The sequence below is a fragment of the Alligator mississippiensis genome, chromosome 3, assembly GCF_030867095.1.
Source record: "Alligator mississippiensis isolate rAllMis1 chromosome 3, rAllMis1, whole genome shotgun sequence".
NCBI lineage: Eukaryota > Metazoa > Chordata > Crocodylia > Alligatoridae > Alligator > Alligator mississippiensis.
The window spans coordinates 198,228,577-198,255,423 of NC_081826.1; the positions used below are offsets into that span (position 1 = coordinate 198,228,577).

The following is a 26,847-nucleotide window of genomic DNA, read 5'->3' on the forward strand; positions in this document are numbered from 1 at the left end:
GCTTTCCCTGATACTTATGATCTCTGAAAACTTTAAAGGCTCTTACTGATAAATAAAACACAGATTTTACAGCAGTATAAGAATACAGTTATGGCTATGATTCATCTTACCCATGATTATACCAGTCTAATTCCTGCTGTGGATGCCTTTATCTTGGTATATATGTTTCTCATACAGTGATAGCTTTTTCTCATTTCCTGCAGGAATCAGATAGTAAGATATTAACTATGAAGCACCTGTATATGGCAGTAACTACCTTCATTTTTATGGGGGTTGTACTGCTTTAACTATACTGGTGTACTTAAAAAAGTGTGACTTCTCTGTTGTCACCAAATTACTGCATGATGGGAAAGAATGACCTAATCACCTCTGCAGATGAAGGGAAGAGGGAGAAATATGGAGAAAATGTAATACTCCTTAAAAAGGGATGTATCTTTGTTGAGTTTACTTTCATATTGTATACCCCAATTCTTTTAGGCCCACTTGTCCATAAGTTTAGCAAGTCCAAAGTCTCCTAATGAAGCAGGCCTTACCCCATGTCCAGCTTGTCTCCAAATCAGTACCCTTTTCTTGAAGTATCTGTCTTTCTTCACTTTTTACATACTTTTTGCAATGCCTATGTCTTCTGATACTTCCTGAATGCTGGGGTTCTCTTTATTATCATAATATGCTTACATACCATATCTGCTTTGAGTTGTCTTTTAGGTATAGTTATATCTCATGTCACATGTCCAACTTTCCTTTGTATTTCATAAGGGCCTTGGCATTTAAAAAACTGAGCCAGTGTCCCTATCAGGTGATCACAAGAGTAAGAGGGAGCAAGATATAACTAGCCACTCCCTCTTAGTCTTACCCAGTTAGGTTTCTCTTTTAATACCTAGTTGGCTTCACTTTTGTCAGCCATAAAGAAATTAGAATGGTTGAAAAGCCTATTGGTGTGCAGAATGCTTCCATACAGAAAAATGATGAGAGCTGTCTTGATCTGATCTTGTGCTGCTAATTAATTTTTGTACCATGCATTTCAAAGTCTGATTAAATCTTTCTATGAGATGATAGTAAGGATGGCTTTCATACTTCGTATGCATAATTCCCAATCTGTTTAATTAATTTAGACAAATTGTGTCCTCTGGTAAATTGTTATAATCTCCTCTGGTGCTCCAACTTGCACTAATAATGGGACCAAGGCCTTTAACCTAATGGTTCAATAAGTCCTGTCAGCAGGGGAAATACTTCTGGATGTCAAGTAGCATGGCCATTTACTACCAAATTATAGTAGTGTCCAAAAAGACTTCACTTTAAAAGTCTCAACATGTATATAAGAATTTGCGAAAGGTCTACCTCTCTTAGTCCATAGTGGAATAAAATGTGGGTTCCCTTATGGTTACTTTTTGATGTTCATGGTTGTCTCTTAGGCCACATCCACATGTTACCTTAAGACATGAATAAACATTTAATCATGTCTTAAATGGTCACCCAGCCACACTTTCACTCAATTAATGGCATGATAAAAAGAAGAATAAGCTACAAAGTTATTCCACAGGAATCCTCAAACAATTGTGACCCATACTAGAAGAAGACCCCTCTCTTAAAGAGATCTTTCTAGAACCGTCCATCCTAGCCTTCACACAAACACCGAACCTCATTAACTTCATCACCAGTATTAAACTCCCTATGACCCAAACCACACCGAATGGATCTATACTATGCCAGGACAAGAAATGAAAGACCTGCCAACACATCACCCCCCCCCCACTATAACTATACCCCACAACAGAACCATCACCATTCCTGGATCTTACAGCTGCATCTCCAGAAATGTTATATATCTCATCCAGTGCAGCAAATGCCCTGAAAAGGCATATTTTCTTTCTGGAAAATATGTTGGAGAAACCAAGTAACAACTGTGCACCATAATGAACACGCACCAAAAATCTATCATAGACAAGAATACCAAATTACCTGTGGGGGCACAATTCTCACAGGACAATCTCTTCCTCTCGTATCTCTCAGTTTGAATCCTCAAAGGGAACTTACAGAACACTTTCCATAGATGAGCCTATGAACTTCACTTCATAAATATTGGTTTTCTGACACATTACAACCTGCCTGACATCTGATTCAACAGGTTCCTGCTTGAGCTGACCTCTTATATTCTTCTTTTCTCCCACCTTTTCTCCCCTCCCTTATTTCTCTGTCCTTTGTCTCCCTGATTTTCTACTATTTCCTTCTTCATTGAGAGCCCCTTTCTAACCCTGTATTATTACCTCTGATGTTTCCCTTGACTTCTCCCACCCCCTGCTTTATTTTCCTTCCCTCCCCTGCTTTACCTTTTGATTCTCCTTTCTACCAATTTATGTTTTTACTACATCCTCTTACACTTTGAGCTTCTCTCACCCCTCTTTTCTTGATTACAACTATTTTCTTTTTCACTGACAGCCTCTTTTCTACCTTGTATTCTATCATTGTAATGTGTACCTTTAGCCTTTTTTCCCCTGTTCTCTCCGCCCTCCCCTTTCTGCTTTACCTTTTGTCTTTCTAATTTTTACCTATTTACATTCTCACTGACATCCAGCCACACTTTTAGCTTCTCTTATTCCTTCGAATCTCAGAACAGCAGAGACTCCCTATGCCTGAAGAAGGGTGACTGCACCCAAAAGCTTGCTAAGAACTTTTTTCCAGCTGCTCAGCTGGTTTAATAAAAGAAGTCAGATCTCTTCAAAGAACCTTGCCTGTCTGTGTCCTTAGACCAACATGGCTACAACCGAAAACACAGCAAAGGTATTCCACAGAATATGCGTAATAATAACTTTGTTGCTGCTTCCTGTTACGCCATGGATTGAATGTGTGGAAAGGGGCGCCTGTGTCTGGGAGCTCCATCTGCTGATCAGAGCTCCCATCTTGGGGGAGTCATGGGCAACCCCAAGCCTGGGAACTCTTAGCTGAAGCTGGCTTCCAGCCACAGGAGCACATCCTCAGTATCTGGGAGCCCTATCAGTTGACAGGGCTTCCAACCATGGGGGCTCCCCAGGCACTTTCATGGCTTTGAAACCACAACCAATGCTGTGTTCCAGCTACAGGATGCTCCAAGCACTCCCACAGCTGGGACACCATGTCAGTTGCAGTCTTCCTTCCATGGAGACTCATGGGGCACCCCCATGGCTGGGAGCTCGGGTCAGCTTTGGAGGTCCCAGCTGTGTGAGTGCAGGGTGAGCCTCCAGGCCTGGGAGCCTCATCAGATGAGGGGGCTCCCAGCTGCAGAAGCTTGCTCCTTGCTTGTGCGGGGGGAGCCCAGGATAGGTGCGATCGGATCTGGTTTGTGATCCCACAGTCGCACCGCTTATCATGTACACGTGGTAGGGCAGGAGGCGCAATTGTATGGATTGGACCCCATTGCTCCTTTACCTGCATATGTAGAGAGACCCTTATAGTCATATGCCTATTAATAGACACCAGCCGAGAAAAATCTTGCTATCCTATTGCATGTCTTAATTTGCCATAGGCAGACAAGGTTCCTTGGGTGAATCTGATATCTTTTATTAGACCAACTTAAATAGTTGGAAAACAATTATTAAGCAAGCTTTCGGGTACAAAAGGTACATGCTAGTTTTGGAACTGTTTCCTTACAGATTTTTGGAATCATCAACTGCCTCCCTTAAGATCTCAGAGCATAAAGTAAATCTTTTAGCATATACATCCTTGTGTGGTTGCATCTTGTATCTGTCTGTCAACAAGTACTCCATCAGTTTTAATTGCTTTGGCTGAAGGGAGGATCTTCAGTTTGATGTTGCTTCAAGTTTAGTGATAAAATTCACAAATAGTCAACCTCAACTTTCCTTACCCTGAAAAATATATATATTTTTCCCTGTGATTATTCATCTGCATTTTATTTTTCCACTGCTTCTCAAGATACCCAAAAATCCTGAATTAGTTCAGAGAAGGAATTCCTCCTTCCTGCTTGATATAGTCTTCCCACAAAATATTTGTTCCTTACATAGAAAGTCAGCCAACTTGGCTTAAAACCAAATCATATGGGATAATTGTTCCATCTGTCATCTTGCATAAAATTGTGATGAGTTCTTATACCAAGTAGCATCTCTATAGTGAAGTATAGCTTTCTAGTCTGTAGGTATACTGTCTGTTTTCTTAGTTATCTCTTGAGTTAAGTCTGTCCCAATAATGCAGAGTGTTCAACCTCAAGATCCAGTCTGCTGAGTTATGTAATCTGGCACTTGGTTCTCCCCATGGATCTGGAAATTTGGTGGGGGGGTGGGGGAATGGGACTATGGCAATTAACACCAACCCCCTCACCCGGCCACCAAATTTTCAAGCCTCACAAACCTGAATCAGCCCTGGCTGCACCAGCCCTGCACAGAGCAATTGGGGCTCAATGCAGCCGTACAGGAGCAGCTGACCAGGCCTTGATACAGCTATGTGTGATTGGGCACCAGCTGGTCCCCCTTGGCTATATCGGACCCCTGCACAATGTGGCTGCTTCAGGCCCTGGCCAGGCCATTTCCACACTGCTGCATTGGGCCTGAGGTGGGCCAGCATCATGCTGGATTGGGCCCATGCACTAGATCCAGCTCACAGATGGCCCTAGCACCACTTATGAAGCCCACAGGCTGAAAGGTTTGGGCACCACTGTAGTAATCCTTTGAGTATGTACTATTTAGATAAGTGGAACTTCCTATATCCAATAGCACTTTTACTATCTTGCTGTTTGGTGTAAAGGAGCACATTTTGTTGCTATCCTTTTGCAAATAGATTTCCTCCATTGGTACATAAATAATATAGGTTGTGTGTCCTATGTAATTACACAATAATAACAAATAAATGACAACTTTCCTTTTCTTACTGTGATTCTCATTACCCAAGTCATAGTTTTGCTGTTTATTAGCAAAGTTAGAAGAGGAACTAAAACAGTCCCTAGTAGTGGCAATGCCTGATGCATCTCCAAATGTATCTTGGGCAACCTTACCACATCTGTGCTGGTCTATGGTGACCACTCTTGAACTCGTGTTTCATATTTCTTTATCAGTATAGTCAAGACCTGTCAGCCAGTCAAATATCCTTACATCTCATTGGGATTTCCTCCTTGTGGGGTTATCACTGGTGCCTGGAATCACTGTCAGCATTTTCCATCCTCCCCTTAATCTTCTGAACCCAGCCTTCTCTAATTTCTCATCTCTGTCTCAAACCTTATGTTGCCTCAGGGACATTCCACTTCTAGCACCAGGTGTCATCAAAACCTTGACTACTGAGTCAGGATGACATCATAGGAGAGGGAGGAATCAATAAACCAGAATGCAGTAGTTCTATTAAAAAAGAATGATCAGTATTTAGTTTATCATTTAGTCCCATTTCCCCATAATTTGCCTTATCATTCTGACAAGTCCAGCATCTTCCAGGGAGACAGGTCCCCATCACTCTGTGAAGCAGTTTTCTCTCCACACTGCCTTCAATATCCCAGTATAATTTTCAATGATTATACTTTGACTTAAACAGGGGGTGGGGGCACACTGAATTTTAAACAGAGTCATTATTCATCTAAAGTTTAAATTAGTCATGGTAACAGAATGGGTGTTTAAAAAAAGATATTTAAATAACCGGAGTAAAATTTACTTAGCTGAGGGCACATGTACATGAGACATTTACTGCACAGTTGCCTAATTAACTGTGTAGTATACACCTCAGCATCTACACGTGTGCTCCTATTCAAGTGCATGAAACTAATAAATTCTGCAGCAGAGTGGTACTTGTAAATATAAGTACTACCCTGCTGTGGCATATTCTTGTTCACAGCAGCGCATGTGTAGATGCTGACTTGGCTGGCTGGGGCATGAGGGGACTTCAGTACTAGGACTGCCTGCTGGCTAGCTCTGTGCTGAAGCACCCTTGTGCCCCAGCCAGCCCCTCTGCAGCACGTTGAGCCCAGTCAGAGCAGCCCTGGGCTGGCTGGCTGATTGAGTCCCCTGCCAGCTGGTGTTGCTCCAACCTGGCTGAATGTGCTGTGGTCTGGGTGTACGTGCAGACACGCACCCAGCAACTATAAGCTCCGGAGCTTATTGCTGCATGTTAATTGGCACGTGTAGACATCGCCTGAATTGCTCAATTTTCACATTATCAAATATTGTGATGTGAACCATTTTATTAGTTTTCTGGACATCATAAAATTACAAAAGGCAAACACGATTTGAATTTACAGTGTAAAAAACAATGGTATTTAAAAAAAAATCTTTAGGGCCTATTTTAATGAATGAATGAATTAATTAATGAATGTCTCTTGTAATCAAGTATGACTGCTACTGGTACTTGAAATCAGTTTCCATATGTAGGGTTCAAGAGATGTGACAGGGCAAGTTGGTGTCTAAGTTCCCTCCTACTATCAGCCAAGATGGCACAATGTTCTGTTCATTTTGCTTCCTTCATAGTCTAGTGCCAAACTCTCCTATCATGGGCTGTATCCTCCCACAATATTAAGTCCAGCCCAGGAGACTGCGTGCTGCTTAATGCAGTCCTTGTAGCAGAGTTTGGGACTGCCAGCCTTCCTACTGCTTTTTCAAATTGACTGTACAAAACTCTCCTAGACAGTCGATTGTTGTCCATACATATGATGTAGCTCACCCAGGTCATTTGCCTCCATGCTAGCATGACTTCGATGCTTGGCATGGATGCCAGCCATAGTACTTCAATGTTGCTGATTTTGTCAGACCATTTAACACGTATTATGCTGTGTAGGCGGTGTTATTGCAAACAATTAATTTTTTTGATATGGTGACATTAAAGGGGCAGGTCTCTAATGAGTATAGAAGACAAAGGAGCACAACAGCTCTGTAAACTTGGCATTTTATAGACACTTTGACCTGTCTTATCCATAGTCTTTTTTGTAGGCAACTGAAAGCTGGGGCAGCTGACTTCAAGTGTGCTGAAAGTTTTGTCAATGCTGGCGTCATCAGTAATTGTGCTACATAAGTAGCAAAAGGACTTGACGTTGTTTAATTGGCTGCCATTCAATTTTATTTCTGGTGGTGATGGAGGTGATAGGTTTCTGCCAGGCAGTGGTTGGTACAGGATTTCAGTTTTCTTTACTTTGAGACAGGATGTGTCTACACGATAACACAGGGCACATCTAATGTAGCTTGTCGCTATGGCAACATAGCATTGATGGGCACAAACAACGTTAAAGCAGCGTCGGTGGGCACAAGAGGACACCAGCTCATTGCTACTGTGCAGTAGGGTTGGAAATGATCCGTGTGCCACCAGGACTGTGCAGTAATGGTGATTACTCTGCTAGCAAGTACTAAATGACTGTGCAGTAACAACTGCGCAGTGAGGGACACGTGTAGACATACCTATGGAGGCCAAAAAGGGATGCAGCATGGGCAAAGGAATTCAGTAAATGTTATAGGTCGTTCTCAGAAAGGGTGACAAATGCTGAGTTGTTGGCAGTAGGTCCTTTACTTCACTTTGTTGGGATTTGCTTTTGGCCTTGAATCATTGAAGGTTTAGAAGTCTGCCATCAAATCATGTTGTTAGGGTGATACCAGTAGCAGTAGCACATGTGTAGCAGTAGCACTTCAGCCAGAACAGAGTAAATAATTTGGGGGCAAGCACACATCCCTGTTTAACCCCATGGCCTACAGGAAACGCATCAGATGAGTCAGCATCCAGTGATTCACGGGCCTGCATGTTGTCCTGGAAGCAGTATATGAGGTTAATTAGTTTGTCTGGGCAGCTGAACTTTGCAAGAAGGCACCAGAGAGCATAGTGTCCAACAGAGTCGAACACCTTACTAAAATTGGCAACAGATTTTTAAAAAAAAATTTAGGACCTTTTTTATAAATCATAGGCAATCCCAATGGCCCAAAGCCATATTTGGAGTTCATCTTATAGTTACAAATGAGGGGAATTAGATTTATTTTAGGCTGAGTATCAGGAGCTCCAGAAATAGAAGAGAAAGAAATTCAACTTTGTAAAGGATGCTTTCTTTAATTCATCCCATTGCTGAAACATTGCATGCATATGTCTCAGACACACTAACAGGCACTAATTGTAGCTGTGTTTGAGACCTCTACAAGGAATGAAACAGGTTGTCATGAATTAAGGAGAATATTATTACCAACTCAAACATTGAAAAATCAACGGTCAGAGTTAAAATATAATCTTTAGTTTGAATTTGAAATGTCAAGGTTTTATTTTTTTCTTTCACAATATATTTTGCATTAAGCTTTTAAAAATTAGAAAGCTGAGAGTCTCTCTTAATCATATAATTCTGTGAACTGACACTCTATATATCATGAGACTCAATAAAGTCAACTCTTCCACCTTTTTTTTTGAAACTTGAGAAGGTAAAATGCTTGTAATGAATGAGATAAAGGTCACACAAATGGCGGAATGGAAAGAACAAGGTGGAATAACTCATCTTTCCTGAATACCACAACTCATTAGTTGTAGTAGCACAGCTTAGGGCAAGGAGCAACCACTATGTACACCTGGTCCTTCTATCTGAATAACAAGATTTCTGTTATTTTTTTAGACAATAGTTAAAGCAGGTAAAAAATGCGTTGGCTTCTGATCTACTCCATTCTCTTTCTGCTGAGGGGAGTAGGATGTTTATATATCAGTTGAAGTATCCTGAGAGACTACCATCACCACCAAGGGAAGATGCTGATAGAAAACCAAAAGGAGGTCTCTGGGCCCATGTGACTTTGGTCTGATTTTCTCATTACTGAGATCCACAGGATTTGGAAGTTATATTGTTATGTCTCTCACCTTATTTCTAACTCTAAACCATCTTGCCTGAGGAGAGCATTGGCAAGAAATTTTGCTACATTCATCCCTTGTATAGCTTTATACATAGGACAGGACACACATTCTGTGACGGACTTTTTCCTGTTTTTAAGGAAAGTAATTTACTGAATGTTTATACTAGATAGTTGCCTTCATACTGATTTTTCTGTTCTTAGGGTTCTTATATTAAACCACAACTATTTAATATTTAAACACATTTAGTGGTATGACAGAGATAACAATGCACATCTCAACACCTCACAAATCTCAGTGTATATTCATAGGATTCATAGATTGTAAGGCCAGAAGGGACCTCGCAAGATCATCGGGTCCGGCAACCCTTCACCAAGCAGGAAAGATAACTGGGGGTCAGGTCACCCCAGCAAGGTGCCTGTCCAGTCTCCTCTTGAAGATTTCCAGGGTAGGCCATTGCACCACCTCTGGAGGAAGCTTATTCCAGTCTGGACACCCTGATTGTGAAGAAGTTTTTCCTAATGTTGAGCCTGAATCAATCTTCCAGGAGTTTGTGGCCATTACTCCTGGTTTTCCCCTCAGGTGCCCTGGTGAACACTTGTTCACCGAACCCTTGATGTCTCCTCTAGTGTCACAGTAAGCTGCTACCAGGTCCCCTCTCAGCCTTCTTTCCTCAGGCTGAAGAGTTCCAGATCCCTCAGCCTTTCTTCCTATGGCTTGCCTTTTAAAACTCTGATCATATGGGTGGCTCTTCTTTGGACTCTCTCAAGCTTGTCCACGTCCTTGTTAAAGTGTGGTGCCCAGAACTAGATGCAGTACTCCAGCTGCAGTCTCACCAGTGATGAGTAGAGTGGAAGAATCACCTCCTTGGTTTTGCTGGAGATGCATCAATTGATGCATGCTAGAGTAGTATTTGCCCTACTGCCTACAACATTGCACTGCTGGCTCATATTCATACTATGGTTTATTATTACCCCCAGGTCCCTTACATTCGTGGTGCTAGTCAGTTTGGTGCTGCCAAGCCTGTAGGTGTGTTGGGGGTTGCTCTTGTAACTGTTTAGACTGACCTTCTATATAAAACAAAACATAGGAATTCCCTGAATTAATTTATGTTTGGACTACTATATAGTTTTTAGAGATTTATTCAATCTTGATTCAGACGTTTCCAATGGTGCTGAAGTGATGTAATAGTGAGTCTTTGTGAACTAAACATGTTTTGAATTGTTCTACTTTGGAATAGTTTAGAAATTAGGTGAAAAGAAAGCTCCTTTGTCTTGTGAAATATTCTTGTCCCAATCAACAGATACTTCTAAAACTGTAAGAATCCCTTTGTATTGAGTTTTTGTTCTGGTTTACTGTTTAAATAAGCATAACCTAGTGCACGTTTAATATGTATTTCCTCTTACTGGTCTCTAAATTGGTATTGTTTGATAACCTGAAGCATCAGTAATGATTAAAGACAAAATTTATCCCTGATGTAAATGAACTGAACTCTTTAGCTTTACATAGGGATCATTTTGGTGCTAAAATACTTAAGGTAGTACATATTTCAAATGTTTCATTGGGAAAAGACCTTGGCAGAAAAGGTAGTGAGCGAATAGATTGTGTGGTTTCAGAACTCAGATACTAGTTAATCCAAAGCATTCATGCATGAGATGAAACAGTTCCTATATTATCTCTAGCTCCTGAAGGCCTTCAAAATGCTGAGTGGAACAGCATTCCAAACTTATTCAGATGTGAAACTAAGAAGAAAGCAGTTCATTTCAGATAACAGTTCCTGGAAAATATTCAGTAAATATCATATTGTACTTAAGAAAACTAAAATGTTTATTCCTAGCAAATATCCTCCTACTTCTAAGAGTTCACTTTCATCTTCCACCAGCTTTGATTAAAGTTTCACAATATTAATTTCTCCTAAAAATATAAAAATACTGTTAAAAAGAAACATCATTTTAATAAAGAATATCACTCAGTAATCACAATTTACCAAGACCCTTTTCACTATCATTGTAATGAAATTCTAAAAAGTCTCTCTTTTTTCTTTTTAACAAAGTTGTATCTTTGTTTCCCCTTATCTCTATCTGGGGGCTGGCACTTGGGAGTTTTACTGCTTTGAAACTGTTCTACCAAATTAGTTTTATACCTGCCACCTTAAAGATTTGGACCTAAAAATCTCATCCTTCTGATTATCTTACTTTTCTCACTTGGATTTTGAAATAATCTTTTAACTATTAGTCAAAAAGCACAAGAAACCAGTGTTTTGTGCAGTGGGAAAGCTCTCAGAGGGCATAATTTTATCCATTTGTGAAACTCTGATTGCATCTGCATGAGATGCTGACTGCACAAGAGCTCATTACTACTGTGCAGTAGTTCGTTACTGCTGCACAGTACTGTCATGTTGCATGAAGCATGATGTGACGCTATTACACAGTGGTAACAAGCTACTGTACAGTCAGCTTCACCAAAAGGCCATTTGGGGACACTACTGTGCAGTAATGCTGGTTACTGCGCTGTCATTTAGTACTTGTGTATGGACATAATATATGACTGCACAGTAACTGCACAGTCAGCGTCTCATGTAGACACAGCCATGGGCTGTTAAAATTGTTTGAATCCAAGTTGGGGTAAAACAGAATGAAATCACAATATTGTATATTTATAGGTGGAAATACAAAATAGAATGCCTTATATAATTTACCTCTGAATTTATTTCTGGCTTTGGAATTTCATAAGATATTGTTCCTTAAAATGATTACTGATGCCTTAGCCTAGCATTTCCTTTGAGGTATTGATTCCTAATTGAATATAACCAGTCTCAGGCCTCTGAAATTAGCACACCAGACAGAAGACATTAAGATAATGGTAATGACAATCAGCTACATTTGAGAGGGTTTAGTAAAATAGCTAAGAAATTGTAGGCACACATCTGACACTGAAAGGATACAGAAGACCCCTGAATAATTATTTTGGCTTCGTACCTTTTTCGGATATTAACTACAAGAATGAGAAAATTTCTCTCTCTCTCTCTCTATACCTCTCCTTTTGCTTCCTAAAACATCTTTCCAATACAGACGTGTCTCAGCCTTGCAGATGGTTCTTGTTAAATGCTAACTGCAGTGTCATTAAATTTTTCCCAATTAAACAGTCCAAAGAAAAATATTGTCCTTTACCTGCCTTTTAAAAACTGTCATCAAATTACACTGTGTGATGGGGTACTCCTTTCTATGGTATCCTTCAGCCAGTGGTCAAAAAACAATGTGGCTAAGTACAAAGGCTCAAAAAGCCTAAGGTAGAATCAACTCCATCTTCACAGGTTTTTCAAAGCTACGTAGATAGGGCAGGTAACATACGCGACATATAGGGGGAGGCACATGCCCCCCCTGAGATTGGCTGCTGCTGCCACCGCCGACGCTTCTGCGGGTGGTTGCCACTTTCCACCTTCCACCCCCCTGCCGGTAGCACTGACACCGGCTTTTATGGTCAGTTGCTCATACCAACACTGGCTTCTGCAGGTGGTCGCCGATCACCACTTGCTGATGATGCTGCTGGCTTCTGCGGGTGGTTGCCAACTGCCAATTGCAACCTGCCCCCCTCTGCCACCGATGCTGCTGCTGGCTTCTGCAGGCAGTCGCCGCTCACCACCCCACCGCCCATGCTGCCGCCCACAAATTGTGCCCTCCTGCCAGTCTTGGGAGGCACCAGTCATTCATGACCAGTAATGAACTGAATTGTCATACAGTGTTCTGGTAGCCAGAGGAGCCAGGAGCTTGCACTGACCCAGGCTAGAAGCCAGGGGCACTCATGCACTTCCTGTCATAACAGACACTGCAGAAAGCTGTCGATCGCAGCTGATCAGCAGCCCATGCCTGATTCACTGCTGGACACATGCCCCTATGCTTGGTGTCAGCTGCAGGGAGGAAGAGAACCAGCTCAGTGGGCTGCATGTGGGGGCTTCCCTGCCTGTGCCATATAGACCCCTGCGGTGGGGGGACGGGGGCTGGTGTCAGGCTGGGAGGTGCATTGTCTCCTCCACCTCTCAGAGAGATTGGCTGCTGATGAGGAGGTGGGGCTGAGGCTTTTGCAGCTTGGGGGCTTGCTGGGCTCGGGGCAGGAGAAGCCCAGGATCCATTCCCCTGCCCCCACATCCCACCGGGCAACAGGCACAAGCAGGATGCAGGCTAGGGAGCAGTCTTTACTGCCTCAGCTCTGTGACCAGAGCAGACAGCACAGACCACAGCTGCAAAGCACCCTGGGATGCTGGGGAACTGTGAGGTAACTTCAGTCGGGAGGGGATCTGGGACACAAGTTCAGTAGACTGAATCAGTTGACTCCCATACTACATTCAACCAGGTTTATCTTAAACAAGGTTCAGCCATTTTGAAATTAGTTTCTGTGTACTGAACTGATGTTTTTATGTTATTGAACTTACGTATGTTACAGGTTGGAATTAGTTTCCGTTCACTTATACTGGTGTACATGTATGTAACTTCTGTTGATAGCCTGTATGTTGAAATGATGCTGTTTTATTATGACTCTCTGAGTCTCTGGTCATGGTACCTGTGCAGGAAATGTCTGAATTAATTAGTTTGTAAGGTGGAATTCTATCAGCATGTCTAGCTTATCTTGCATATTTTAAATGTATAGTTATGTTGTACAAAGTATGGTGCATTTATAAAAAAGGCTTTGCATGCCAAATATTTTGCATAGTAACATAAAGTTTAGTTTCCTTTTTTTTCACTGGTGGGATAGGTGTATCCCCTGTCCCACAGTCAGTCATTTAAATGAGTACACTACAAAGAAAAGTGACCCCTAGAGCTTCATATCAACTTTGCTGACGTCACTCTTGGACTTATCTAAAGTTAAGCAGATGGCACCATGTTAGTAGGAGTGGCACACAAATATGACTGAATATTCACAATTGTTTTCTAAGGATTAGTTGGTTGAGGTCAGTAATACTCTTGAATATCCAGAGAATGTACAAGAACTAAGCAATGTTATAACCTTGTAGTTTGTATATCACAAAGACTTTTGTACAAACATGGCATAAAGTATGAACAAGGAAAGTTTAGAGCATAGGTAATCTTATAAAACAAGCAGTCTGTGTGTTTTTTTAAGGCAAGACACAGAATGACATTCTTTGGAATATGTTCCTAAGAATGTGCAGATGCTTTGTATATACAATGTTTAATAGCACAGCCTTGCTTTAGTAACAGCTAATAAACACTGTTAAATCCTTTGGTTTGTGTATTGTATCAAGGTGTGTGGGAGTGAATGGAAGAAGGCAGTAGGAAAGGAGAGCTTGATAGTCATCTTATATTAAATTGCACCAAATTTAATACTAACAGTTACATTCAGTGGAGTTACACTGTGAGGGCAGATCCAAACCTTCTAATTCACTTGCGCTGTTTACAGTTTCCAAAAGTGCTAAAATGCTGCACTGAGGTGCGGGTGCAAGGCTATGGAGAGGAGAGAGTGAAGGCTGAGAGCTCTCATTTGGCTACTGTTGCTATGATACTCGTTCCAAGCATTTCCTTCTTTTTTCTTTTTTACCCTTTTTTTTTTTTGTTTTTTCACTGAGCCTGGAAAAGCTGGAGAAAAGCAATGATGCTGAGGGTCTGACTGGAACAGGCTTTATAGGGAATCATTCTGTGTGTGGGTCAGAGTTGCTAATGGAGTGAATACCCAAATCTCACATCTCATTTCCATAGCAAGTCAAATTCCTTCAAGTAAACTGGGGTGTACTCATGTAAAAGGAGAGTCATTCTATTTCTGTGTACCCCTGTAAGCTGTACCCCAGACTATTGACAATGTAGCCATCTTCAATTCATCAGATATCTTAAACTGCAAGTTTTTCAGAGGGTTGTTTTGGTTGCAGGTTCTTAACTGCTGCTCATCTCCTGCTGATATTGCACAAAACCTGCCAAAAGCTGCTTTTGTAGATAGAAATGAATCTGGATTAGTTTCCAGACATTCTGTCAAGAAATTATACAGTACATAAGCTCCAAAAAGCAGGGTTTGTTTCCATGACTGTTTCTCTATGGAAATTTGTCTACTTTTATCCACATATGGTTTGTTTTGCTGAAAAATTCAAATAATTCAAGTGCATGTTTCAAATGAATGGCTTAATGGTCACAAAAAAAGCTGCTTCCAGTTTTGTATTGTGGCTAAGAATTGCCCTTTTCTATTGCTTGGAATGTAGTCTCATCTTGAAATAAACAATTACAGCGATGTCCATTTTATTTAGCATATTTGTAATTATCGTAGTATTACTTAACGAAGACATTGGTCTTCTGTATCTGCTATTCAAATCACTATGCTCATCTCCTTATAATTTAATTGCTTATGTTAATGAATAAGCTAATATCCCATCTTGGCACTGTTTAGTAAACTCCAACATCCAATGAATTTATCTCTTCTTCACCCTATAGCACTGCAATGATAACACCCATAACTGTCAATCAGACATGAATATAGTAGGTGCTTGGAAGAGAGGCTACACTGGGAAGAATGTTGTAGTCACCATCCTGGATGACGGCATTGAAAGAAATCACCCGGACTTGATACAGAATTATGTGAGTCTTTCTAATGGTTCATATTGCTGTTTTATTGTCCTGAATTTAGATTTCTGGGTGTTGGCAGAAAAAAGAGAGGGAAGAAGAGCAGTGAGTATTATCTCCCAACAGTAATGACAAAAGGATGGAAATTACAAAAACTTACATTTACATTGGAATAACAGAGACTTGGTGGGATAGGTTGCACGACTGGAGCATTGTCATGGATAGGTATAAACAGTTCAGAATGGACAGGAAGAAGAGTTGTACTTTACGTAAAAGAGCCATATGATTGCTCAGGGCTGCAGTATGAAACTGGAGATAGCCTGTTGAAAGTCTCTGGGTTAGGGTTAGAGGAGAGAGCAACAAGGGTGATGTCATAGTGATGCTATAGACCACCAGACCAAGAGGAAGTGGTGGATGAGGTTTTCTTCAAGCAGCTATCAGAAGCTTCCCGATCACAGGCCCTGGTTCTCATGGGAGACTTCAATCACCCTGACATCTGCTGGGAGGGCAATACAGCAGTGCACAGGCAATCCAGAAAGTTTTATGGAAAGTGTTGGGGACAACTTCCTAGTGCAAGTGCTGGAGCAGCCAACTAGGGGTAGTGCTCTTCTTGACTTGCTGTTCACAAACAGGGAAGAATTAGTGAGGAATGTAGTAGATGGCAACTTGGGCAGCAGCAACCATAAGATGATTAAGTTCAGGATCCTGAGGAAAGGAAGGATGGAGAGCAGCACAGTAAGAGCCCTGGACTTCAGAAAAGCAAAATTCAACTCATGGGCAGGATCTCTTGGGAAGCCAGACTGAGGGGGAGAGGACTCCAGGAGAGCTGGCTGTACTTTAAGGAAGTTGAACTGAGAGAGCAGGAACAAACCATCCTGATGTGCAGAAAGATTAGCAAACATGCCAGAAGACCAGGCTTAGGGAAACTTGGACAAACAACTAGGGATCAGTATTAGAATATTTCTCGGGTATGCAGAGATGAAGTCAGGAAGACCAAAGTGCAGTTGGAGTTGCAGCTAACAAGGGACATGAAGGGTAACAAGAAGGGTTTCTGTAAGTATGTCAATACCAAGAGGAAGGTCAGGGGAAGTTTGGGTCCCTTACTGAATGGGGGGAGGCAACCTAGTGACAGATGTGGAAGAGGCTGAAGTACTCAATTGGCATTTCTGAATGAGACACTACATCACTGCAGTGAAGAGATATGGTGATGTAGCTTGTTGCTATGGCGACGTAGTGTTTGTGGGCACAAACTGTGATGCCACTGCTACTATGCAGTAGCAAAAATCTACTGCACAGTAGCTCTTTGCTAATGCACATTAGGGTCAGAAATGACCCATGCAGTGCCTGAACTATGCAGTACCAGTGGTTACTGTGCAGTTGGGTATAAATGCAGACATGCCCAATACCTTTTTCACCTCAGTCTTCACAGGCAAGGTCAGCTCCCAGACTATTACATCTGGCACCACTGCCTCTTGAGGAGGTAAGCAGCCAACAGTAGCCAAAGAACAGGTTAGGCACTATTTAGAAAAGGTGGACTTATACAAGTCCATGGGGTCAGATAGGATGTTCCTGAGGATGCTGAGGGAGTTGGATGATGTGATTGAAGAGCTTCTGGCCATCATCTTTGAAAACTCATGGTGATTGGGAGAGGTGACAGATGACTGGAAAAGGGCAAACATCGTGCCCATATTTAAGAAAGGTAAAAAGGAGGATCCAGGGAACTACAGACTGGTCAGGCTCACCTCAGTCCTTGGAAAAATCATGGAACAGATGCTCAAGGAATCCATTTGTAAGCACTCAGAGTAAAAGGGTGATTAGGAAGTTTGCTTGGATTCACCAAGGGCCAGTCATGCCTGTACAACCCAATTGCCTTCTATGTTGAGATGATTGGCTCTGTGGATGCAGGGAGACCAGTGGATGTGATATAGCTTGATTATAGCAAGGCATTGGTATGGTCTCCCACAACATTCTCACAGGCAAGGTAAGGAAGTACAGGCTGGATAAATAGACTGTGAGGTGGATAGAAACTGGCTGTAGCATCAGGCTCAGAAGGTAGTAATCAATGTCTCGATGTCTAGATGGCAGCCAGTATCAAGTGGAGTGCCCGACAAGTCAGTCCTGGGGCCGGTTTTCTCTTCATCAGCAACGTAGAGGATGGTATAGAGTGTACCCTCAGCAAGTTTGCAGATGATACCAAGCTGGTGGGGAGTACTAGATACACTGGAAGGTAGGACTACAATTCAAAATGACCTAGACAAATTGGAGGATTGGGCCAAAAGAAATCTCATGTGGTTCAACATGGACAAGTGCAAAGTCCTGGACTTAGGACGGAATAATCTCATGCACCAGTACAGGCTGGAGGCTGACTGGCTGGGCAGTAGCTCTGCAGAAAAGGACCTGGGGGTTACAGTGGAGAATAAGCTGAATATGGGCCAACAATGTGTCCTTGTTGCAAAGAAGGCAAATGGTATACTGGGTTGCATTGGTAGGAGTGTTGTCAGCAGGTCAAGGGAAGTGATTATTCCTCTCTATTTGGCACTGGTCAGGCCATATCTGGAGTACTGTGTCCAGTTTTGGGCCTCCCACTACAGAAGGAATGTGGACAAATTGGAGAAAGTCCAGTAGGGGGCAACAAAAAATGGTGAGGGGGCACATGACTTAGGAGGAGAGGCTGAGGGAACTGGGCTTATTTAGTCTAAAGAAGAGAAGACGGAGAGGGGATTTAATAGCAGCCTTCAACTACCTGAAACAGGGTTTGAAAGAGGATGGATCTAGAGTCTTCTCAGTGTTGACAGATGACAGAACAAGGAGCAGCGGTCTCAAGTTGCAGCAAGGGAAGATTAGGTTAGATATTAGGAAGAATTTTCTCACTAGTAGGGTAGTAAAACACTGGAACAATTTACCCAGAGAGGTTGTGGACCCTCCATCCTTGGAGGTTTTTAACGCCCAACTTGACAAAGCTTTGGTTGGGATGATCTAATTGGGGATGGTCCTGACCTGAAGAGGGGGTTGGACTAGATGTCCTGAGGTCACTTCTAATCCTAATTTTCTATGATAATGTGATTTTGTTCATTTGGTAGTACTTCTTTCTTTGTTCCCACTCCCCTGGCGTTTCTTGGACTTACAGTCCAAACTACAGTCAGCACAGTTCTGTACGACTGGTTTTCGTGCCATCACATACTCCATCACCCATCATTTTTCTTATGTCCACTTTCTCTACATTTCATTTATTAACGATGGAAATATTTTTGTCAGTCTGTGAGTATGAGGTGAAATCAACATTTATTAATGTTTACCGATAAAATTTGAATCCTGCCAAGACTATTAATATGTCTTCCATAGGGAGTCTAAGTGCTGAATTTATAAAGCATTGAATTCAACAATCTGTTTTTTTATTCTTTCTCTCTTCTCTAACTACTTTGGCCTAAGATCATCTCACCGCAACCAATTCTAGAGTTACTAAATAAAGTGCACATCAGCTGATTTCATGAGCATCTAGCTGTAAACCTTTTTAGGCCAAAAATATATAGCTAATGGAACTTTCTTGAAGGTCTTTCTTGAACTTCCTTCAAAATGAAAGTTACCAAGACTGGCATTACCAACCTTCAGTATGCCGATGACAGTGTTATCCTCATGCAAACTGAGACTGTCCTGTAGTCCACCCTTGACCTTTTCTCAGGTGCCTATCACAGCCTGGGATTCTCCCTTGACATTGGGAAGACCTAGGTGCTCCATCAGTCTGCCCCAACACAAGCGGCTCCTCTCCCCCCACAAATTACCATTGGTGGAGAACCCCTGGAAAACATTGAGCATTTCCCATACCTAGGCAGCCACCTCACCCGGTCAGTCAGTCAGTCAGTCAGTCGGTCTTGATATAGAAATCAAACAGGATTCGCTGTGCCAAAATATCCTTTGGAAAGCTGCTTTGCCGTGCCTTTGATGACTGAGATCTGCAGATAGAAACTAAAATCTTGGTCTATAATGCAGTGGTTATCCCCATGCACCTCTATGGACGTGAAACGTGGGTAACATATAAAAGCCATTTTAAGTGTCTGGAATGTTTCCATCAGCATTGCCTCAGGAAGATCCTTTCCATTAGATGGGAAGACCACTTCACCAATGCCAGCATCCTCTGCAGCTAAAATAACCAGCATTGAGGCACAGATCATGAAACATCAACTCTGCTGGGCTAGCCATTGTGTGTGGATGGCTGACACTCATCTCCCAAAGCAAGTCCTCTTCTCTTCATTTAGTCACGTTAAGAGGACCCACGGAGGACAGAGGAAGCATCACAAGGACACCCTGAAAAGCGTAGCTTAAAAAGGGTCACCTCAACCATAATTGGGAAGTGCTGGCTGGTAACAGGTATCAACAGACTGCACCGTGCATCAAGCTACAGCCCACTTCAAAGGGAACCATCTTGCTTAGGAAGCTGAGAAATGGCAGAAGGGGAAGGAAATCACACAACATCCTGGCCAATGTGCCCGCCCCAAGGCACTACTTGTCATATCTGTGAAAAAACTTGCAGAGCATGGAATGGACTTCTCATCCACCTTAAAACTCACAAGTAACACTCTGCTCCCCCAGGCAGGCATTATCCTCATATAGAGGGATTACCAATATATAGCTGTAAACTTTTATACGCCAAAAATATTTAGCTGATGGACTTTCTTGAAGGTCTTGACTACATCTACCTGATCAATACATCAAAGAGCTACTTAACGCAGCTCACAAAGACACTCTCATGGACCCAGAGGGACAGACTTCCATCTTCAGCTCCCTCTGTGCAAAAATGAAGTTTATTTCCTACCTATGGGGACTTTTTACCATCTTGTACCATCTACAATTTTCCCAGAGCCTAACGAAGGGACTTTGATCCTGAAAGCTTGCAGAAAAGGACAATTTTCTTGCCATTTTCCAGTTGGTCTAATAAAAGGTATCATTTTGGAACCAAGAGTTCTAGTTTTTTGTATGTCTTTTTGACTATATCTATCCACTTACATAAAACTATGTATTCTCTTGCTAGAAATGACATAGTGGGGAAAGGACATGTATCATTATGAGTAAATAGGCAAGTGTGGCTGACCTGGGGGTCAAGACTGCTGTGACTCCAGTAATGTTATTTCTCTATTTACACTGGAGTAACTGAGAGAAGAAGCAGGCCCATTGTTTACAGTTATTTTCACATGCCCTTGGAGGGTTTCCATTTGTGTGTTTTTAACTGTATTTAAAAGATTGGTTTCAAATAAATGTGAAGGATCTCCTAATATGCAGCAGGCCGCTTTATGGCTACATTATGGTTTGGCTTACAAATAAGTTTGATAGTGTCCTTTCAAACTACATAGAACCTCAGCACTATGCATTGCTAGAGGTGCCTATTCTATGATACAGGCATATTCATTACCTAGAATTGTGCAACCTTGAGTATTAAATGTTTTTAGGAAATAGGAATTGCCTACTGTATGTGCATAGACATGAAGAAAACAGACCAAGTGTTGGGAGTGAAGCTTGCCCACATGCAGCGGGCCAGCACAAAGCCTGTGCACATATTAACCTGTAAAAAGTCCATGGGCCTTTTGTAAGACTTCAGTGGTATACAAGCTTTATGTTGGGTGATTTTCATGTTGACAGAGCATTTAAGGTATGGGGTTAAGGGTGGCATTATTAACAGTCAATCAAAAACTTACTGTGGTGTCCACAGTTCTGAAGTTGTTTATTTTAAATTACCCATGCTTAAGGACGTATCCTGTCGCCAGTCGTACATATGGAATTCTGCTTTGAAATGAACATTGCTGGTTTGATGACAAATCCCTTCTATATGTCCGGTTGCTGCAAAGAGGAACATTTGAGGTGGATGTGGTAACTGGTTTTCAACAAAGACGAGATTAAAGAGAACTACTTGCTATGTCAACACACCACATGCTACCACATCAATTAACAGAAGCCACACAAACCGACAGCTGTTTGCACTGTAAACCATTTTCAGCAGGAAGAATCTTCGTAAATTCAGGAAACATCACAAAAACATTCATTGCACATACCTTAGAAATTAATATGCTCACTGAAAATGTGATGGAAATTTAGAAAAGTATACTCCTTTCCAAATTTGATGCATATTCCCACTGTGTGTTTGAAATGTATCTTAATACCTGCAAGAAAATTTTCTTGGAGGAAATATATATTATTTTTCCAAAATATAAGATAGGACTTTTTTTCTTTTATTATACATTATTTGGGATAGTTTGTTGACCCTTGATAAATTTAATGCAGTCTTGGTTTGGAACACACAGTCTTTATTTCATAATGTCTCGGGGGAGGAATATCAGTATTTCATTTAGTAAACTTACACACATGTGTCAAGCAGCTCTTCCCATTTCATAATAGTTTTTGGAACAGTGTTTTTTCCTAGAACATTTGCTATCTTCCAATTCTTCCAAAACAAAAATTAAAAAAATGCAAATCCTATAATTATTGAACATCTAAATCCTTTCCTAAAACAGGCAGTCATCACAAAACCACAGGAATGTTCCTCTAATTACTAATTACTTCCTTGTAGAAACCTGCTGAAGAATGTATGGACCATATGAGTCAATGGCTAATTAACAAGAAATTGGTTCTCTCTCTTCTGTTGGCTGCAGGATCCCCATGCCAGCTTTGATGTCAATGGCAACGATTTTGACCCGATGCCTCGGTATGATGCCAGCAATGAAAACAAGTAAGGCCTATTTGCTGTGACGTGTGACATTTTATATGCAATTCTTCATGTAAGACATATCAGTTCTGCTAATACATCACAGATGCACCCTAATGTGTCTGTCAGGCACTGGGATGATTTACATTTACCTCTCTGATCTCTTTCTCTCTCTGTCTCTCTCTAATGTATTTCCCTCACACACAAGAATATTATTTGACCACACTGGAATTATTGGAAAATTTGTAAGTAAAAATGCTAATTACTTTAAGAGTTTAAAAGCAAGAAGATGGTGAGTCTAAACTTATATTTGGTGAGTGTAAGATTTTTTTTCAGATGATGTTTCTGAGGTTACTATTGAAGTCTGATAACATGTTGTGAGCAAACAGTGCTTTAGCTTATTTCATTGCACTTTTTAGTTTTGGTGTGATGATGAAAAATACTTCAGAAGCCTCAGTTATGAGTTAATGGAGCCTTTTGGGTGGGCATTTTACTAGAGACCGTTTAGAGAAAACACCAAGAAACCTCAGTCCATTCTGATTGTAATAATATGCCCCTTGCTGCCAATGGTCAGATATTTTTGTTTGAGTGATGGGTTCCTCTTTCATAGGATATATTTTATGGCAACATAATGATGTACTATGGTGCCATACAGGACACTACAGTGATGTGATGATCACTTGAGTCTGTGCATGAACATCAGCTACGTCACTGTACTGGCGTGCTCCCCCGGTTTAGCGTGCTGCTATGGTGACACAGTGGTGAAATCTAACTGTGCACCGCACTCACGGTGCAGTAACTGCCCCTACTGTGCCATGCTTTAGTACTTCCAAAAGGAAGTGCTAAAGCACGGTGCTGTAACAACATCATCGTACGATGGCATGTAGACATGCCCATAGCTCATGAACCTTGAGGCTGTTTCATCTTCCTTGGGATACCACCCCAGGAGGTTATCTAGAAGGGACTCTGAACTACCTTTTACAGGACCCAGGAGATGCCCTTGGGTCCCTGGAGAACATTTATTTTTCCTATTAAATATCATGATGCTGAAGCGTTCTTTTTATAAAACTGTAGACCAATGGTTTTCAACCTGCTTAGGATCTAGACACCCCTCACTAGACTCAAGGCACCATCTACTAGACTCAAGGCACTCCTTATAAAATGCCACCATTTAGGTTTCACTTGTTTTTTGACTCCAGAAAAGTAATAGAGCAATTCTTCTGTTGAAAAGAACTCAAAAAGACCCCTACAGATCATAATGTTTTTGACATTATGGATTCCTGTGTGAGATCTCTGGTTTTAACTTTTGAATTTTGCTTGCATACCTAACAGTGCTAACTGTGCCACATTGTAGCACCTTTGGAAAGATCTCAAGGCACCTCAGGGTGCTGAGGCACCCTGGTGGAGAATCACTGCTGTAAACAGAAGTGACAGGGGCCTATTAGACTGCCCTGTTTCCTTGACTGTTGCTTCATTGTATATATTCTGCAGGACCTCATGATTTTTAGCATGGAAAGAACTGTAGAGTTACTCTTCTATAGGATGGATTTACAGAAGGGAAGCTGCAACAGAGAAAACCTTTTCCTTCTTACTGCTCCAGCGTCTCAGGCTTTTTATTTCTTTTTCTCTTCAGTCTCATAATAACCATATTACACTAGCCCTGCTGGATTTGTTTGTCTGCAGTCAGTCAGTGTCATAGCCATTGTGGTCAGAGGGGTCTGTCTAGCTCTCCTTGGATTTAGTAGCAAAGCGTTCACTAACTTGAGTGGATGAACCTTGCCACTGCTGCAGGACTGAGATTACTGCATAACAGGTGTATGCAGGTGTATGTATCTCCTGACCTGTCCAAGAGCTCTGCTGGTTAGGGAGACTTGTGCAAGTGCAAGAATGAAGTATGGGCAGAGGAAGGAAGTAATGGTACTGAGCCAGATTACCCATAGCCACTTGCCTTTCCCCTTTTCTCTGGATGAACTGCATAAGCTGGTAGCTATTCCTGGCATTGGGTGGCAAAGGACTGCCATGGCCACAATATACGGCTATGTACCCAGCTTGTCTAGTTGGGATGAGTGCTGGGCTTGCATTTGCACATTTGTATGATTTAAGATCTGGATGGGAATGAAAGGAGATCGTCACCATTAAATATGAGTGATAGAGCAGGCTGTAAGTGACCAGGAAGTTTGTTCAGCATAGGTGTAAGATACATTGATGTATATTAATGTACTAGCAAATTGCTCATCAAGTATGATGGGGGAGGGGGTTGGTGGCGGAAATAGAGGCCTTCCCGCTTCCCCCACCGCCTCAGATTGGGGTCTGGCTTCCCCTTCTTCCCTGCCTGCCACCCCAGGACCAGGCCCGCTCCTTCCCTTCCCCACCCACCACTTTGGGCCCAGGCTCATTCCCTCCCCTCCCCACCATTGTTTCAGGTCTGGTCCCCCCCGCTGCTTCAGGTGTGTGCCTGTGCACTCCCCCCCACTCCCTGCCTACCAGGACCGGGGAGGGGAGAGGAGGGGAGCTTGCACATGGTGGTGGGCAGCGGGCAGTGGCAGCAGTGGTGGCAGGCAGCCTGCGCTGCTACCAGTCAGTCCCTTTCCCACTCCTCTCCTTTCCTCCCCTCTTCCCTGCTGCCTCCCCCTCCCTGCTGGCTGTTGTTGGTGTGGGGGCCTGCTCCGGCCCCTGGCTGCAAGGAGCAGGACCAGGGGAGCAAGGCCAGACCCGCTGCTCTGGCCCCTCAGTCCCCACTGTCATGGTGACACTCTACCATGTGTCTCTGTTGGAGTACTCTGACTGACTGCCAAGACAACCAATCAAAGTGCGAATAAAGCATTACAGACAGACAGACAGACTAAGGCTTTTATAATATTAGAATGTTATATACGTGTATAATGTACACATAATACATTAGTATAGTATATTAATACAGCAATACTGCCACCAATGATAACAAAAATCATAATAGTTTATTTGGGGTTCCAGTAACAGCACATGTCCTAATTCAGTCGAATTCATTTCTTGTTGTTTATGTGCTTCTGAACATTTTTGTCTAGAAACAAGTACATTCAAGAACTATGTCTTCTCTTCCCCTCCCCCCCCCCCCCCCCGGCATAACTTTCTTGTCTTATTTTTGTACAGAAGCTCAGTTTAGTGAATCATGTCTGCCTTTCTTTACTGGAATATTTTCTAAAATATCACTACAAAAAGACAGTAGCTTCCAGTAAAACCATTTAGCTCTGAAATGGGTAAACATGCTACATTTATAGTTTATGGTAACTTTAAACCAAAGGGTTTGTAAGGAACAAGCTGTACTAACTTGGTGAAGGCAGCAGCAAACGGAAGTTTATAGACTGCATGTCAAGGAGAAAAATGCTAACGGATGGATGTTCTTAGGAGATGTTCCAAGGACATATGTTAATTAAAACAGAAAAGAGGAGTTAAAAATGTATTAAATGTCCCATACCTCCTCCTTCCCAGGTCAGGCCGCTCAGGTAATGTAGGTTTTCTCCCAAATAGTGCATAGAGCTGAGATGACTCAGCAATGTCAAGACTCTGGCAATTCTGGTTCTGCCCAGAAATACACTTTGATGTGTCTAGAGAATTTTACTTGTGGAAACTTCAGTGCTTGGGACTTTAAATATCACCAGGGTTAGATAATAGCTGGGTGGCACTTTTGAAGGTCTAAATATTGATTTAGGTGTCTACAGTGGCCCTTAGGCCAGTGGTTTTCAACTTTTTTGTATTTGCAGACCCCTAAAAATTTTCACACAAAGGTGCAGACCCCTTTGGAAATTTCAAATGGAGTTGCAGAGCCCTTTGAATTGTAAGTGTGGGTATTCACATACTTTTGATTGATCATAGTCATCTTTGATGGACCCCTTAGCTCTGGTCTGCAGATCCCTAGGGATCTGTGGACCGCAAGTTGAAAACCACCGCAGTGGGCAGCACTAAGACATCCTATACCTTTTGTAGTTCTAGTCCTTTCATGCCTAACTCTTAGAATCGATCGATAAGAGCTGAACACTTTTTTAAAAAAAAGAAAAAACCCACAGGTGCCTATCTGCATTTCATGCCTCTAAAAATATTTAGGGGGGTGGTCCCCACTGACTTGGATGTTCAGGATGTCTGATAAATTGGCTTTCAGTGTCACTAGATAGGTGTGGAAAACTAGCACACACTTTTGATGTATCTAACAGCACATACAGAAATAGGAATGAATCCCAAATTACCAAACTGACCCCTAGCTCTTGCTCTAACAACTGCAAAATACAAATGACCTATCAGCCAACTATGTAAGCTAATTTATTTTACCCCATTTCATAAATCATTATTGAGGGAACAGAGTGATAAAAAGGAAAAAAAAAAAAAGAAATAGTGCAAAAATAAGCAGGTGCCTTTGTACAGCTCTACTAGGACACAGCTGGGAATCATCAGGGTATTGGATCTATTTGCTAGCTTTTCACTTTTAATTAGTAGTGAAGGTTTTCTGTTGGTCAGGCTTATTAGCAAATATAAATTTATGAGAAGTAATTACAGGCTGTAGATAAAGGAATGATCTCTTTTAAAATTATATTTAAAAACAAAGTCTTCAAGTAGGTGAAGAGAATGTGGGGGAAGAAAGAAACCTTAAATCAATCATTTGAGCCTTGTAGTCAAAACCAGGGTGGGACGATAGTTTCTTTAACTACTATGGTATGTAAGAGTCCTGCCAAAAGTTTACTTTGGTTTCTACAAATGGGCAGTGAATCATGAAGCTTGTAAACCGTACAGGCCTATACTAGAACTTCCCTTTGCTCAGCTAAAGACAGCAGTCAGCTGTGGATGAAGTCATTCCTGCTATGCAAG

At 41.8% G+C, this 26,847-nt stretch overlaps 1 protein-coding gene across 4 annotated transcripts in view; it reads left to right on the forward strand.

Annotated features, from left to right (window-relative positions):
- PCSK5 (proprotein convertase subtilisin/kexin type 5) overlaps window positions 1-26,847 on the forward strand; it is a 374,668-nt gene that overhangs the window by 94,980 nt on the left and 252,841 nt on the right. For all 4 annotated transcript variants that reach the window (XM_006272449.4, XM_014608722.3, XM_019478075.2 and 1 more), the window contains exons 4-5: window positions 15,192-15,335; window positions 21,959-22,035. In XM_006272449.4, coding sequence (XP_006272511.1) covers window positions 15,192-15,335; window positions 21,959-22,035 — 221 coding nt within the window. The remainder of the gene's footprint in view (window positions 1-15,191; window positions 15,336-21,958; window positions 22,036-26,847) is intronic.